Source organism: Odocoileus virginianus, chromosome 19 (assembly GCF_023699985.2).
Source record: "Odocoileus virginianus isolate 20LAN1187 ecotype Illinois chromosome 19, Ovbor_1.2, whole genome shotgun sequence".
NCBI classification, from domain to species: Eukaryota; Metazoa; Chordata; class Mammalia; order Artiodactyla; family Cervidae; genus Odocoileus; species Odocoileus virginianus.
Genome location: NC_069692.1, coordinates 4,704,837 through 4,721,413, shown reverse-complemented (window position 1 = coordinate 4,721,413; position 16,577 = coordinate 4,704,837). Strand labels below are relative to the sequence as shown.

Here is a 16,577-nt window from a genome sequence, read left to right as displayed (position 1 = left end):
CTTCTAGCAACACAAGAGAGGACTCTACACATGGACATCACCAGATGGTCAATACCGAAATCAGACTGATTATATTCTTTGCAGCCAAAGATGAAGAAGCTCTGTTCAGTCAGCAAAAACAAGACCAGGAGCTGACTGTGGTTCAGATCATGAACTCCTTATTGCCAAATTCAGACTTAAACTGAAGAAAGCAGGGAAAACCACTAGACCATTCAGGTATGACCTAAATCAAATACCTCACAATTATACATTAGAAGTGACAAACAGATTCAAGAGATGAGATCTGATAGACAGAGTGCCTGAAGAACTATGCACGGAGGTTCATGACATCGTATGGGAGGCAGTACTCAAGACCATCCCCACGGAAAGAAATGCAAAAAGGCAAAATGGTCGTCTGAGGAAGTCTTACAAATAGCTGAGAAAAGAAGAGAAGCTAAAGGCAAAGGAGAAAAGGAAAGATATGCCCATTTGAATGCAGAGTTCCAAAGAATAGCAAGGAGATATAAGAAAGTCTTCCTCAGTGATCAATGTAAAGAAATAGAGGGAAACAATAGAATGGAAAAGATTAGAGATCTCTTCAAGAAAATCAGAGACACCAAGGGAACATTTCATGTAAAGATGGGCACAATAAAGAATAGAACAATATGGACCTAACAGAAGCAGAAGATATTAAGATAAAGTGGCAAGAATACACAGAAGAACTACACAAAAAAGATCTTCATGACCCAGATAACCATGATGGTGTGATCACTCACCTAGAGCCAGACATCCTGGAATGCAAAGTCAAGTGGGCCTTATGAAGCATCACTATGGACAAAGCTAGTGGAGGTGATTGAATTCCAGGTGAGTTATTTCAAATCCTAAATGATGATACTGTTAAAGTGCTGCACTCAATATGCCAACAAATTTGGAAAACTCAGCATTGGCCATAGAACTGGAAAAGGTCAGTTTTCATTCCAATCCCAAAGAAAGGCAATGCCAAAGAATGTTCAAACTACCACACAATTGCACTCATCTCACATGCTGGCAAAGTAATGCTCAAAATTCTCCAAGCCAGGCTTCAACACTATGTGAACTGTGAACTTTCAGATGTTCAAATTGGATTGAGAAAAGGCAGAGGAGCCAGAGATGAAATTGCCAACATCCATTGGATCATCAAAAAAGCAAGAGAGTTCCAGAAAAACATCTACTGCTTTATTGGCTATGCTGAAGCCATTGGGTGTATCACAACAAACTGTGGAAAATTCTGAAAGAGATGGGAATACCAGACCACCTTAACTGCCTCTTGAGAAATCTGCATGCAGGTCAAGAAGCAACAGTTAGAACTGGATATGGAACAACAGACTGGTTCCAAATTGGGAAAGGCTGTATATTGTCACTCTGCTTATTTAACTTATATGCAGAGTACATCAGGCAAAATGCCAGGCTGGATGAAGCACAAGCTGGAATCAAGACTGTCGGGAGAAATATCAATAACATCAGCTATGCAGATGACACCACTCTTATGGCAGAAAGCGAAGAAGAACTAAAGAACCTCTTGATGAAGGTGAAAGATGAGGAGAAGGGGACGACGGAAGATGAGATGGTTGGATGGCATCACTGACTAGATGGACACGAGTTTGAGCAAGCTCCAGGAGTTGGTGATGGACGGGGAAGCCTGGGAAGCTGTAGTCCGTGAGGTTGCAGAGTTGACTGAACTGAACTGAACTAGGAACTACTAAAATGACCTAGCAATCCCACTCCTGAGTACCTACCTGAAAAAAAAAATCTCTAATTGGAAATGATACATGCATCCTAATGTTTATAGCAGCATTATTTACAACTGCCAAGAAATTGAAGCAACCTAAGTGGGAATCAACAGATTAATGGATAAAGAAAATATGGTATATATACAATGGAATAGTACTAGCTTATAAAAAAACAAAATTTTGCCATTTGCAGCAATATGGATGGACTTGGGAGGGCATTATGCTAAGTGAAATAAGTTAGATGGAGAAAGACAAGGTATTACTTACTTATGGAATCTAAGAAATACAACAAATTAGCGAAGTTAACAAAAAAGAAGCTGACTTACAGATACAGAGAAAAAACTAATGGCTACCACTAGGGAGAGGGAAGGTGGGAGGGGCAATTATAGGGGTAGGGGGTAAGGAGGTACAAACAATTAGGTATAAAATAAGCTACAAGGATATATTATACAACATGGGGAATACAGCCAATATTTTATAAATATTTATAAAGTTTCATAAAGCCAATATTTTATACAAATATAAATGCAGCACAACCTTTAAAAATTGTGAGTCTCTATTTTGTAATAGGGCTTCCTTGGTGGCTCAGATGGTAAAGAATCTGCCTGCTATGCAGGAGACTTGTGTTTGATCCCTGGGTCAGGAAGAGCCCCTGGAGAAGGGAATGGCAATCCGCTCCAATTTTTTAAAAAAGATTTATTTACATTATTTTTTGGCCATGGTGGGTCTTGGTTGCTGCACATGGGCTTCCTCTAGTTGTGTTGAGCTGGGCTTCTCATTGAGGTGGCTCCTCTTGTTGAGGAGGACAGGCTCTAGGCATGTGGGCTCCAGTAGTTGCTGCTCGGTAGTTCTGGCTCATGGGCTTAGTTGCTCCCTGGTATGTGGGATCTTCCCAGAGCAGGGATCGAACCATTGTTTCCTCATCTATTTGCCATGAAGGGATGGGACCAGATGCCATGATCTTCGTTTTTTGAATGTTGAGCTTTAAGCCAGCTTTTTCACTCTCCTCTTTCACTTTCATCAAGAGGCTCTTCAGTTCTTCACTTTCTGTCATAAGGGTGGTGTCATCTGCATATCTGAGGTTATTGATATTTCTCCCAGAAATCTTGATTCCAGCTTGTGCTTCATCCAGCCCAGCATTTCTCATGATGTACTCTGCATATAAGTTAAACAAGCAGGGTGATAATATACAGTCTTGATGTACTCCTTTCTTAATTTGGAGTCAGTCTGCTGTTCCATGTCCGGTTCTAACTGTTGCTTCTTGACCTGCATACAGCTTTCTCAGGAGGCAGGTAAGGTGGTCTGGTATTCCCATTTCTTTCAGAATTTTCCACGTTTGTTGTGATCCACACAGTCAAAGGCATGTGAAATGAGTGCAACTGTGCGGTAGTTGGGACATTCTTTGGCATTGCCCTTCTTTGGGACTGGAATGAAAACTGACCTTTTCCAGTCCTATGGCCACCACTGAGTTTTCCAAATTTGCTGGCCTACTGAGTGCAACACTTTAACAGCATCAAGCTTACAAGTAGTTCACAGCATCCCAGTGCCTAAAGGGTAAAGTCTAAGCTCCTCAGTGGGACATACAGGATTCTCCATGATCAGGCTTCTTCTGCCACTCTCTGCCTTTGCCATTTACCTGCAGCAATACCTGATTCCTGGCGAGTATCACTCTCTCTCCTCAGAATCCGCTTATACCACATCCTTGCCCGGGGATGACCACACATCTCTCCCTTTCCCAATGTGCCTAGTTAACTCCAACTTTTCTTTCAAGATTGCTCAGATGAAGCTTTTACCAGTAAGTAAGAAACAAGCAGCCTCTGACTGCTCTCACCTGAGATGGTCTCCTTCTAACAGTTGGGCCACAGCATGCTCGCACTGTGATCCCTGGTCTGGGGAGATTCCATATGCTGCGGGGCAACTAAACACATGTGCCACAACTCCTGAGCCAGTGCTCTAGAGCCCGTGCTCTGCAACAAGAGAAGCCACCGCAATGAGCAGCGCATGCACTGCAATGAAGAGCAGTCCCTGCTTGCCACAACTAGAGAAAGCCCGCAGCCAGGAAGGCCCAACACGGTCACAAATAAATAAAATCTTAAAGAAAAACTAAGAACGATAGAATGAGACTGATAGACAACACCTTGAACACCTCTGAGCACAGATGAAATCAAGAATGTATGAACCACACAAAAGAGCAAAACTCTCTCCTGGCTAATGTGACTGCTGCTTCTCTGCTAGTTATAGCCTCAGTCCCAACTTCTAGATTTAAGATCCTCAGCCACAGAACCGCTACTGCCTTCTCACAACACCAATTCTGGAGCAAAACAGCGATTCTTTAAACCCTCCTCATAGTCAAGTAACAAATCTAAACTGTAACAAGCTGCCTTCAGCTCTCTCACTGAGATGCCCTTTCATTCCTCATGATGTGGTTTCTTCTTCATTGCCACAAAGCAAGAAATCCCATGCTCACTTTGGCAGGACATACACTAAAAGTGGAACAACACAGAGAAGATTAGCATGGGCCCTATGCAAGGATGACATGCAAATTCATGTAATGCTCCATATTAAAAAGAAAGAAAGAAAGAAATCCCTTTGTTCAATTACAGGTAAGTTGCTGACAGTCCTTAGCAGGAGAGTATCATCCCCAGGCTGGCTGAGGACTCAGGCCTTCTCTGTACCAAAGATGTACTATGTAACCTGTAGACGGCAGTGTCGGCCTGAAATTCTGTCCATTCACATCTGTCTCCCTCTGGGTATCACAGGTCCCACAGGAACCATGTCTTGTTCATTTCTTCTCTCTGATTATCAATTTCTTGGTCCTCAGTACCTTACAAAGAAGGGCTTCCTTACTGGCTCAGATGGTAAAGAATCTACCTGCAAAGCAGGAGACCTGGGTTTGAGCCCTGGGTCAGGAAGATCCCCTAGAGAAGAGAACGGCTACCCACTCCAGTATTTTTGCCTAGAGAATCGTACTGACAGAGGAGCCTGGCGGGCTACAGTCCAGGGGTCGACTGACTGACTAAGCACACACACACCTGACAAAGAACCTAGGACACAGTAAGCTCTCAAAAAGTGTTTAAGGAATGAATGAAGTACAGCAGATGCCAAACATTTATTGGATCCATTTATTGGATTACAAGCGGAGCTTCATGTAGCAAAGTATTTTATGACATTTTCAGCTACAACGTCATCTGGTTTAAGAATGCGGTTTGAAGTTCTAGGAAACCTAATTCTCTTAATTCCTCTTGCTTCTGAATATTTCAATATCTGAAGCATATGGAAAAACAGATTAACCTTAGGTTTGGATAATGGACAGATATAGCCACATTTGAAGCTCTCTTTAAAAAAAAAAATCTAAATGAGTTTCGTAAGTCAGTGAAGATAATGGTAAAAATGAAATTTGAGAAGAAGTTATTAATAATCAATGCTGAGAAAGCATACCAAGTTTTTTTTTTTAATGGAAGCATAACTGACTCACAATATTATATTAGTTCCTGGTGTACAAAAGAATAATTCAAAATTCAATACAAAGCTATTACACAATGTTGACTTATGTTCCCTGTGCCACACAGTAAGTACATCCTTGTTACTTATTTATTTTATACCTAGGAGTTTCTACTTCTTAATCCCCGACAACTACCTTGCCTGGCCCTCCTCCCCCCACTCTTCCCTCTCTAACCACTAGTTGGGTCTCTGTATCCATGAGCCTGTTTCTGTTTAATATTTGTTCACTTGTTCTATTTTTCAGATTCCACATATAAATGAAAAGACAAGGTATCTGTCTTTTTCAATCTGACTTATTTCACTAAAGCAAAATACCGTCCAGGTCCATCCATGTTGTTGCAAAGGGCAAAATTTCATTCTTTTTTATGACCAAGTAATATTCTACTGTATATATAAGATACATTACATTTTATGTGGCAAGATTCATTTATAATGCATTAACTCTTTTAATCTGTTCCTCAGTGGGGGAAAAATGGGTATTCATTTAATTAATATCTCAAAGAACACGGAGATCTCAAAGTAACTTTATTATATTGGTGATACCTTCTAAATTTCTGCCAAACTTTGGCGAAGACCAAGGGATGCCATATTTCTGACAGTTCAGCAGCTTATAGCGACCTTTGTAGCAAATTATAAAACTTAAAAAGAAACGTAAATGAGTAAATGTTATGTAAATGAGTAAATGTTTAATTATTACCTGGTTTGCTATATATAAAAATTGAACCCTGTGATATAAAGGGTGGGCCCAGTGAGGTGAGACAAGTGCCCACCAGCCCTGCGATGCTGAGGATGGGCCCGGGGAGCCCAGACAAGCGCACACAAGCCTGTGACGCAGAGGCCAGCCCCAGGGAGCCCAGACAAGCGCATGCAAGCCCGTGACGCAGAGGATGGGCCCGGGGAGCCCAGACAAGCGCACGCAAGCCCGTGACGCAGAGGATGGGCCCGGGGAGCCCAGACAAGCGCACGCAAGCCCGTGACGCAGAGGATGGGCCCGGGGAGCCCAGACAAGCGCACGCAAGCCCGTGACGCAGAGGATGGGCCCGGGGAGCCCAGACAAGTGCACGCAAGCCCGTGACGCAGAGGATGGGCCTGGGGAGCCCAGACAAGCGCACGCAAGCCTGTGACGCAGAGGCCGGGCACCGGGAGCCGAGACAAGTGGCCACCAGCCCCGCGATGCAGAGGAGGGCCCGGGGAGCCCAGAGAAGCACACACAAGCCCGTGACGCAGAGGCCAGACCCAGGGAGCCCAGACAAGCGCACGCAAGCCCGTGACGCAGAGGATGGGCCTGGGGAGCCCAGACAAGCGCACGCAAGCCCATGACGCAGAGAATGGGCCCGGGGAGCCCAGACAAGCGCACGCAAGCCCGTGACGCAGAGAATGGGCCTGGGGAGCCCAGACAAGCGCACGCAAGCCCATGACGCAGAGAATGGGCCCGGGGAGCCCAGACAAGCGCACGCAAGCCCGTGCCCGGGGAGCCCAGACAAGCGCACGCAAGCCCGTGACGCAGAGAATGGGCCCGGGGAGCCCAGACAAGCGCACGCAAGCCCGTGACGCAGAGAATGGGCCCGGGGAGCCCAGACAAGCGCACGCAAGCCCGTGACGCAGAGAATGGGCCCGGGGAGCCCAGACAAGCGCACGCAAGCCCGTGACGCAGAGAATGGGCCCGGGGAGCCCAGACAAGCGCACGCAAGTCCGTGACGCAGAGAATGGGCCCGGGGAGCCCAGACAAGCGCACACAAGCCCGTGACGCAGAGAATGGGCCCGGGGAGCCCAGACAAGCGCACGCAAGCCCGTGACGCAGAGGATGGGCCCGGGGAGCCCAGACAAGCGCACGCAAGCCCGTGACGCAGAGGCCGGGCCCGGGGAGCCCTGACAAGCGCACGCAAGCCCGTGACGCAGAGGATGGGCCCGGGGAGCCCAGACAAGCGCACGCAAGCCCGTGACGCAGAGGATGGGCCCGGGGAGCCCAGACAAGCGCACGCAAGCCCGTGACGCAGAGGATGGGCCCGGGGAGCCCAGACAAGCGCACGCAAGCCCGTGACGCAGAGGCCGGGCCCGGGGAGCCCAGACAAGCGCACGCAAGCCCGTGACGCAGAGGATGGGCCCGGGGAGCCCAGACAAGCGCACGCAAGCCCGTGACGCAGAGGCCGGGCCCGGGGAGCCCTGACAAGCGCACACAAGCCCGTGACGCAGAGAATGGGCCCGGGGAGCCCAGACAAGCGCACGCAAGCCCGTGACGCAGAGGATGGGCCCGGGGAGCCCTGACAAGCGCACGCAAGCCCGTGACGCAGAGGATGGGCCCGGGGAGCCCAGACAAGCGCACACAAGTCCGTGACGCAGAGACCGGGCCCGGGGAGCCCAGACAAGCGCACACAAGCCCATGACGCAGAGAATGGGCCCGGGGAGCCCAGACAAGCGCACGCAAGCCCGTGACGCAGAGGATGGGCCCGGGGAGCCCAGACAAGCGCACGCAAGCCCGTGACGCAGAGGCCGGGCCCGGGGAGCCCTGACAAGCGCACGCAAGCCCGTGACGCAGAGGCCGGGCCCGGGGAGCCCAGACAAGCGCACGCAAGCCCGTGACGCAGAGGATGGGCCCGGGGAGCCGAGACAAGCGCACGCAAGCCCGTGACGCACAGGCCGGACCCATGAAGCTGAGACAAGGGCACACGAGCCCCGCAACACAGCGGGGTGAGCTCCGGGGGCTGAGGGAAGCCCACAGAAATCTCCGCGACACAGAGGGCACAGTCGGGGAACCAAAAAAAGATCCACACAAACCCCTACCCAGCAAGCTTCGGCCAGTAGTGCAGGGCGGGACAGGGTAACAGAAGCATAGCAATGATCCCCAGGACAAGTCAGGGGCTGGCGGCAGTGGAGACACGCTGAGAGGGCCACTTTGAAGCAGCTGTGGAAACAGAGGTGTCTAACACTGCCAGGGCCAGAAGGACTGCCCAAACACATACTGGACCCATAGAGACTGCCGCACACTGCACGGCCCTTCAGAGAGAGGAGATCCAGCTCTATCAACCAGAACATAGGCACAAGCTCCCGCAACCAGGAAAACATCACAGGAGCTAACCCGACCCCATCCAAGGGGCAGACTCCACAGCCAAGAAGTATGACCTTCAGAACCTTTTTTTTTTCCCCTTATTTTTTCCTATAAATCACCCTGTGAATTCCTCCTATATAGTCTCAAGAATCTTCTCTGACCACACCACTATAAGACTAGATATCAACTACAGGGAAAAATTGCAAAAAACACAAACTCATGGAGATTAAACAGTACATTACTAAATAATGAAGATGTTACTGAAGAAATAAGAAGGGAAATCAAAAGATTCCTGAAACAAATGACAACAAAAACATGATGACCCAAAACCTATGGGATTCAGCAAAAGCCGTTCTAAGAGGGAAGTTTATAGCAATACAATCCTACCTCAAGAAACAAGAAAAACATCGGATAGACAGCCTAACTCTACATCTAATACAGCTGGAAAAAGAACAAAAAAAGTCATTAGAAGGAAATAAATCATAAAGATCAGAGCAGAAATAAATGAAAAAGAAACAAAGGAAACAATAGCAAAGGTGAATAAAACTAAAAGCTGGTTCATAGAGAAGATAAACAAAATTGACAACCACTAGCCAGACTCATCAAGAAATAAAGGGAGAAAAATCAAATCAACAAAATTAGAAATGAAAAAGGAAAGGTTACAACAGACAACACAGAAATACAAAGGACAATAAGAGAATATTATAAGCAACTATAGGCTAATAAAATGGACAGCTTAGAGGAAATAGACAGATTCTTAGGAAAGTTCAACATGAAGAAACAGAAATTATGAACAAGCCAAGTACACACACTGAAACTGTGATCAAAAATCTCCCAAAAAACAAAAGCCCGGGGCCAGATGGCTTCACAGAATTCTATCAAACATTTAGAGAAGAGCTAATGCTTATTTTTCTGAAACTCTTCCAAAAAGTTGCAGAGGAAAGAACACTTCCAAAGTCATTCTATGAGGCCACAATCACCCTGATACCAAAACGAGGCAAAGACAACACAAAAAAGGAAAATTACAGGCCAGTATCACTGATGAACATAGATGAAAAAATCCTCAACAAAATTCTAGCAAACAGAATTCAACAACACATTAAAAAGCTCATACACCATGATCAAGTTGGGTTTATCCCAGGAATGCAAAGGTTCTTCAATATACACAAACCAGTCAATGTGATACACTATATTAACAAGTTGAAAGATAAAAACCATATGATCATATAAATAGATGCAGAAAAAGCCTTTGACAAAATTGAGCACCCATTTATGATAAAAGCACTTCACAAAATGGGCATAGAAGGAATCTACCTCAACATAGTAAAGGCCATATATGATTAAGCCCACAGCAAACATTGTTCTCAATGGTTTAAACTAAAAGCATTCCCTCTAAGATCAGGAACAAGACAAGGGTATCCACTCTCACCACTATTATTCAACATAGTTTTGGAAGTCCTAGCCATGGCAATTAGAGAAGAAAAAGAAATAAAAGGAATCCAGACTGGAAAAGGAGAAATAAAATTCTCACTGTTTGCAGATGACATGATACTACACATAAAAAATCCAAAAGAAACCATTAGAAAATCACTAGAGCTAATCAGCGAATTCAGCAAAGTTGCAGGATACAAGTTCAGTACACAGAAATCACTTGCATCCCTATATACTACCAATGAAAAATCAGAAAGAGCAATTAAGGAATCAATCCCATTCACCACTGCAACAAAAAGAATAAAATATCTAGGAATAAACCTACTTAAGGAGACAAAAGACGTGTATACAGAAAATTACAGGACACTGATGAAAGAAATCAAAGATGACATAAATAGATGGAGAGATATTCCATGTTCCTAGGTAGGAAGAATCAACATTGTGAAAAATGCAATCTACAGGTTCAATGTGATCCCTATCAAATTACCAATGGCATTTTTCATAGAACTAGAACAAAAAATTTCACAATTCATATGGAAACACAAAAGACCCTGAATAGCCAAAGCAGTCTTGAGAAAGAAGACTGGAGCTGGAGGAATCAAGCTTCCTGACTTCAGATTATACTACAAAGCTGCAGTCATCAAGACAGTGTGGTACTGCACAAAATCAGAAATATAGACCCATGGAACAAGATAGAAAGCCCAGAGATAAACCCCACGCACCTATGGGTACCTTATTTTTGACAAAGGAGGCAGAATATACAATGGGGCAAAGACAGACTCTTTAATAAGTGGTGCTGGGAAAACTGGAGAGCTATGTGCAAAAAAAGAAATTAGAACACTTCCTAACTCAAAATGGATTAAAGACCTAAATGTAAGACCAGAAACTATAAAAACTCTTAAGAGGAAAACATAGGCAGAACACTAGATGATGTAAATCAAAGCAAGATCTTCTATGACCCACCTCCTAGAGTAATGGAAATAAAAACAAAAATAAACAAGTGGGACCTAATTAAACTTAAAAGCTTTTGCACAGCAAAGGAAACTACAAACAAAGTGAAAAGACAGCCCTCAGAATGGGAGAAAATAATAGCAAAGGAAACAACTGACAAAGAATTAATTTCCAAAATATGCAAATAACTCATACAACTCAGTAACAGAAAAACAAACAATTCAATCAAAAAGTGGGAAAAAGACCTAAACAGACATTTCTCCAAAGAATACATACAGGTGGCTAACAAACACATGAAAAGATGCTCAACGTCACTCATTATTAGAGAAATGAAAATCAAAACTACAATGAGATACCACCTCACACCAGTCAGAATGGCCATCATCAAAAAGTCTGTAATCAGTGTAAATCAATGTAAATTGATTACAGTCACTATGGAAGATGGTATGGAGATTCCTTAAAAAGCTAGGAATAATACCACCATATGACCTAGCAGTCCCACTACTAGGCATATACCCTGAGGAAACCAAAATTGAAAAAGACATATATACCCCCAATGTTCATTGCAGCACTATTTACAATAGCTAGTACATGGAAGTAACCCTAGATGTCCACTGATAGATGAATGGATAAAGAAACTGTGGTACATACATACAGTGGAATACTACTCAGCCATAAAAAGGAACACCTTAGAGTCAGTTCTAATGTGGATGAACCTACAGCCTATTATACAGAGAGAAGTAAGGTAGAAAGAGAAATATAAATATCATATACTGGTGCATATATATGGAATCTAAAAAGATGGTACTGATGAATTCATTTTTAGGACAGCAATGGAGAAACAGACATAGAGAACAGACCCATGGACACAAGGGGAGGTGAGGAGGGGGAGGGTGGGATGTATGGAGATAGCAACAGGGAAACTTACATGACCACATGTAAAATAGAGAGCCAGCGGGAATTTGCTGTATGGCTCAGGAAACTCAAACAGGGGCTCTGTGACAACCCACAAAGGTGGGATGGGGAGGGAGATGGGAGGGAGGTTTGGGCGGGAAGGGGCATGGGTGTACCTATGGCTGATTCTTGTTGATGTATGACAGAAAAGCCATTATCCTTCAATTAAAAAAATTAAAAAAAGAAGAAAATAGATGACCAACAAGGACCTGCTGTATAGCACAGGGAACTGTATTCAATATCTTGTAGTAACCTACAATAAAATCTGAAAGAATATATATCTATATAAAACTGAGTCATTCTGCTCTACACCTGGAACACAACACTGTAAATCAACTATAATAACAACAACAACAAAAAAATCATTGACTCTTATGACTGTAAAACACAACAGAATAAAAGAACAATTGTACCAGCCGGGGGGTGGGGGAATTGAAAATATCAATAATAATAACTTGATGGGGAATAAAAGTTTTATATGAAATATTTTATGTTCTTTAAACCAATAAAGTGACAATGAAGCCATTAATAATGCTAAAGAAAAGACTGTGTATTTTAATTTTTCCTAATGTTTTCAGATTCTTCTTTTATTCCCACTAAAAGACAAATATTTTATCTCCAGGGCTTGAGAATTTACTGTATTAAATTATGACAGGTTTTATTTCCGATTTGCTATTGTGCTCAACTAAGTGAAGCAAATCTTACTTTAGTGTATATAAATTTTTTCTAAAGGTCTATTCTAGAGGAGAAAATTATATAGCATAGCAAATGTGCTGTCCTTGTTAAATCACACTCATTTAAAACACAGATAAAAACACACTAGTTTCCTAAGAACAAAATTTAGAATGTAGCTGTAAGATTCCTTTTGTAGATAACACATCTTATTTTCTCCTAACAAGAAAGACAAAGAGAGTCACTTGAAAATCATTACTCTAGAAGGTTTAAAATGAAAAGTAATTTTTCATAGATTTAAACTAGAAAGAATTAAAGTATATTGGGGAAAGCAGTACTTCGTATATTAATTTGCCTAGAGTGTGCACAACAGAAATATTCATTAAAAAATTGGTATCTTAAACCTGAAAGAAAAAGTTTCCAAAATTATTTTTAAAATGTGCCAAAATTCATACCTGATTTTTTAATGATGAAAGAATATACTCCTTTTCATAGGGGGAGATTGTCTTGTGAGTTTCTGGTGTATCACTAACTAAGCAGATCCATAAAATAAACCAAATGATTCCAACAATGCCTTAAAATAGAAAAATAATAGTTAAAATGAAATCAGAATGTACCAAGGCAGCAATTAAACTTAGGTCTTGAAAAAAATTATGTAATTATAAACTTCACCACAATATGTCTAGCATTGTCACCACACAAAAATTTTTTTTTTGTTATAAGAACTTTTAGGATCTATTCTTTTGGCAACTTACAAGTATGCACTACAATATCACTGGGTGATACATTACAAACCTAGTCTTATTTATTTTATAATGGGAATTTTGCACCTAAAGCAAACATCTACCAGACAAAACCTTTAAAAAACTAAATGTCTACAATCTATTATTTCCACAGGTATCTGCTTTTGTTTACTTATTTGTTTTGATTGCAGACATATTTCCTGAATAAATGTTTAGGTGGTATCTACCCTATTAAAAATGTGTATCATCCTGCTATTGAGACAGAGGAATGAAAGGCCCCGGGGCTAAACAAACAAACAAAAAAGATTAAAATTACCAAGTGAGAGTATTCTAGTTTGCTTGAGAAGAAATATTTTCAAATTTTACATTTTTATAATAAATGACATAGCAATTTTTGTAGTTAAGTGTAGCATTTAAGTCCTGGATTCAACAGCACTTTCTATTGAACAAATACTCCAAAATTAACAGCCAGTCACAGCTTAGCCAGATCATTTTAACCACATAAACTTGAAAAACAGGTTATCAGTAAGTGTTTCAGCACTTTGTGGTTTAGGAGATGGTTACTTCATTGAGTTGGCATATACATATTTTAACCAATTATTAAACCTCTATTACATTTCAGACCTCTCACATCATAATTTAGGTTACATTTTGAATAAACTTACCAAAGAAATAGAAGACATAAGTCCAATCCATATAGTAGCAAATTATTCCAGAAAGAGGGAGAGAAACTACTGTCCCAAGCTGTGCTCCTAGAACAACAACAAAGCTTTGTAAACTCTGGGGAAAAATGAACGAATGGGGGACAGGTCTACTGCCCAAGAGGATGGACAAGAGATTATGAGGAAAAGAGCGATCAGCTCCCATAGGTGGGGCTTCCCTGGCGGTCTAGTGGTTAAGAATTCGCCTGCATTTGAAGGGGTCACTGGTTTGATCCTTGGCGCTAGAAGATTCCACATGGTGCAGAGCAACTAAGCCCCTGCGCCACAGTACTGAGTACACAAGCTGCAAGTACTGAAGACCGGGGGCCTAGCACCTGTGCACTGCAGCTCCAAAGTAGCCCCCGCTCGTAACTAGAGAAAGCCCGCCTGCAGCAGTGAAGACCCAGGGCAGCAAGAAATACGTGAATTAAAAAAGAAAATCTCATAGGAGTTGAGTTTGTTGTTGTTGTTTAGTCATTAAGCTATGTCCGACTCTTCTGTGACCCCATGGACTGTAGCCCGCCAGGCTTCTCTGTCCATCGGATTTCCCAGGCAGGAATACTAAAGTGGGTTCCATTTCCTTCTCCAGAGGATCTTACTGACCCAGGGATGGAACTCCATTCCTACACTGGCAGGCAGGTTCCTTACCACTGAGCCACCAGTGAAGCCAGAGGAACTGAGTTAGTCACATGCAAATTTAAATAATCCATTCTCCTAAGGGATCATTTATTAGAAAACTAATAATATATAAAATGGATATATTAATATATAGTTACATTAGTTATGATTATATAGCTATTGCTGAATTAGAAGGCATCAATCAACGGAAGACCTATTATAATATGAGCTAGTAAATGCCACATTACTAGTAAATGTGTTAGAAAGCCAAGTGTTTGGGGGAAAGGCTCAAAGATGACCTCTAAACATAACCTACTGCAGCACATCTGATGGAAAATGAACAAAGCTTTAAGTAATCTAATTTGCTCCAAATACACTACACACATTTGTATCAGATAAATAAATACTAGAACTCATTTTAACCACCAGACAGAGGACATCTTAGTAGGTACACTGTGAGCTAAAATAATCAGACATTGTTTCTGGTCTCAAGTTTTAATCTTATAGAGTAAGTAAATATAAACAAATAATTATTATATGTTAGAAAGTGTTGAGTGTCACAGAGCAATATGAAAGTTCAAAGGTAGGGCAGATAACCTCTGACCTCCAGAGATCAGGAAAAGATGTAAGAGGCAGTGGTGGGACTTTGAAAAGATGAGCAAGATCTGGTCCCATAAGAAAGAAGATATAGAGGCAGATGTAACACGGTGAGTAAGGAATGAAAGTAGGAAAGCGGCAAATGGGATTGGGAACTTAACTGGGTGAAGGAAAGGAAAAGAAAGGCTAGAGAAACAGGTTGAATAGTTGTTGAATATCTGCTCCCTGCCAGGCACTATGTGCCAGGGACTATGCTGGCTAAAAGGAAGCGGTAATGACCAGAAAGACTCTTGACCCCACGTTTGAGCTCAGACTTTATTTAATAGGCAAAGGAGAACCACAGATAGTGCCTCTTCTTGAGCTTCTTATCAGATTTCTTACATCGATCTCCACACAGCTGTAAGAATCTTCTTAAAAGAAAACAAAAGAAAGGAATCTTCTTAAAATGTACATGAGATCATATCTCTCATGTAAAATATTTCCCCATTGCATTTCGGAGAAGAAAAACCCTGTGACCTGTAGGCCTTGATGTAATCTGGCTCTTGTCTATTTCTCTAACCCCATTCTCTGCTGTTATCTCTTTAATTCATGTGTTCTAGACATCTACAGTGTTTCTCATTGCTTTGAAACTATGTTACTTCCTGCCTGACAGTCCTTGTGCATGCTGTTCTGATTGGCTGGAATGCTCTCCTTTTTGCTCTTTGCATGACTGGTTCATCTCATTCTGCAGATTTTAGCTTAAAAGCCGCTGCAAGAGAGGTCTTTCTCAACCACTGTATTTAAAAGCGGTCAGGTCAAAAGGTTTGCATTAAGTATGTGAGCTGGAGGAATTATAATTCACATATAACGCTCATGCTGTCTTACCTATAGATCAAAATGACAGCAAATAATGCATGGGGAAAAAAAAGGTGTCTGAGGGAGGGACTGAAAGTCATGACATGCTTATGAGATGATCAAACCAGAAATCACAATTTAAGGACACAAGTATTCAATTCTCCAGCTCTTTCGGGATTTTGTTCTGTTAAAGCATTCTCTATACCAACATCTGAAAAGGCAATATGGTTTGAAATAAAGGATGGCAGATGAAGAAAACGACAGTAGTCAATTATGCCATATTGCTATATGCCAGTGAGCCAAGGAAAACCATTAATAACAAAGTTGTATCCTCAAAACTTTATTTTTTCCCAAAGGAAAAACCTGACATTGCATGATTCTGGTGTATACCTTTCCCTCAATGTTGATGTGTAGATAACAACTGTAGCAAAAATCTTTATAAAAATGGTTATCTCACCTGCATATGAAATACTCAGAAGCTTGCTTCTTTCAAGAGGGGGAGCCCACGAAGACCACATCGCATGCATGGCTGGAAATGTGACACCCTGAGAAGGGAAAAAGGCATTTCTGATGAAATACAAAGTTGTTTTGTTAATGTTTTAAATTCGGTTGAGTATTTTGTTGCAAGAGAAACTTCTGGATAAGACTTTAACCAGAATCAGGTTTCCTGGAGTGACATGCCTTTACAGTGTTGAGTGAAAATACCTCATAGTGAAGTACTTGAAAAATCTGAACAAAGATTTGTGGATTCTGTCAACTGGTTTCAGGACTACAAGGTAAG

General features: G+C 42.3%; 1 protein-coding gene and 1 non-coding gene across 5 annotated transcripts in view; one reads left to right on the top strand and one right to left on the bottom strand.

Moving 5' to 3' along the window:
• Positions 1–16,577, bottom strand: part of SLC17A5 (solute carrier family 17 member 5) — a 73,271-nt gene that overhangs the window by 37,453 nt on the left and 19,241 nt on the right. For all 4 annotated transcript variants that reach the window (XM_070480793.1, XM_020909722.2, XM_070480794.1 and 1 more), the window contains 3 exons: positions 16,254–16,341; positions 13,712–13,798; positions 12,759–12,877 (listed from right to left, as the gene is read on the bottom strand). In XM_070480793.1, the coding sequence (XP_070336894.1) occupies positions 12,759–12,877; positions 13,712–13,798; positions 16,254–16,341 (294 nt within the window). The remainder of the gene's footprint in view (positions 1–12,758; positions 12,878–13,711; positions 13,799–16,253; positions 16,342–16,577) is intronic.
• LOC139029745 (U6 spliceosomal RNA) lies at positions 4,210–4,314 on the top strand. The gene has a single exon (XR_011481950.1). It is a non-coding gene; the product is annotated as a U6 spliceosomal RNA (small nuclear RNA).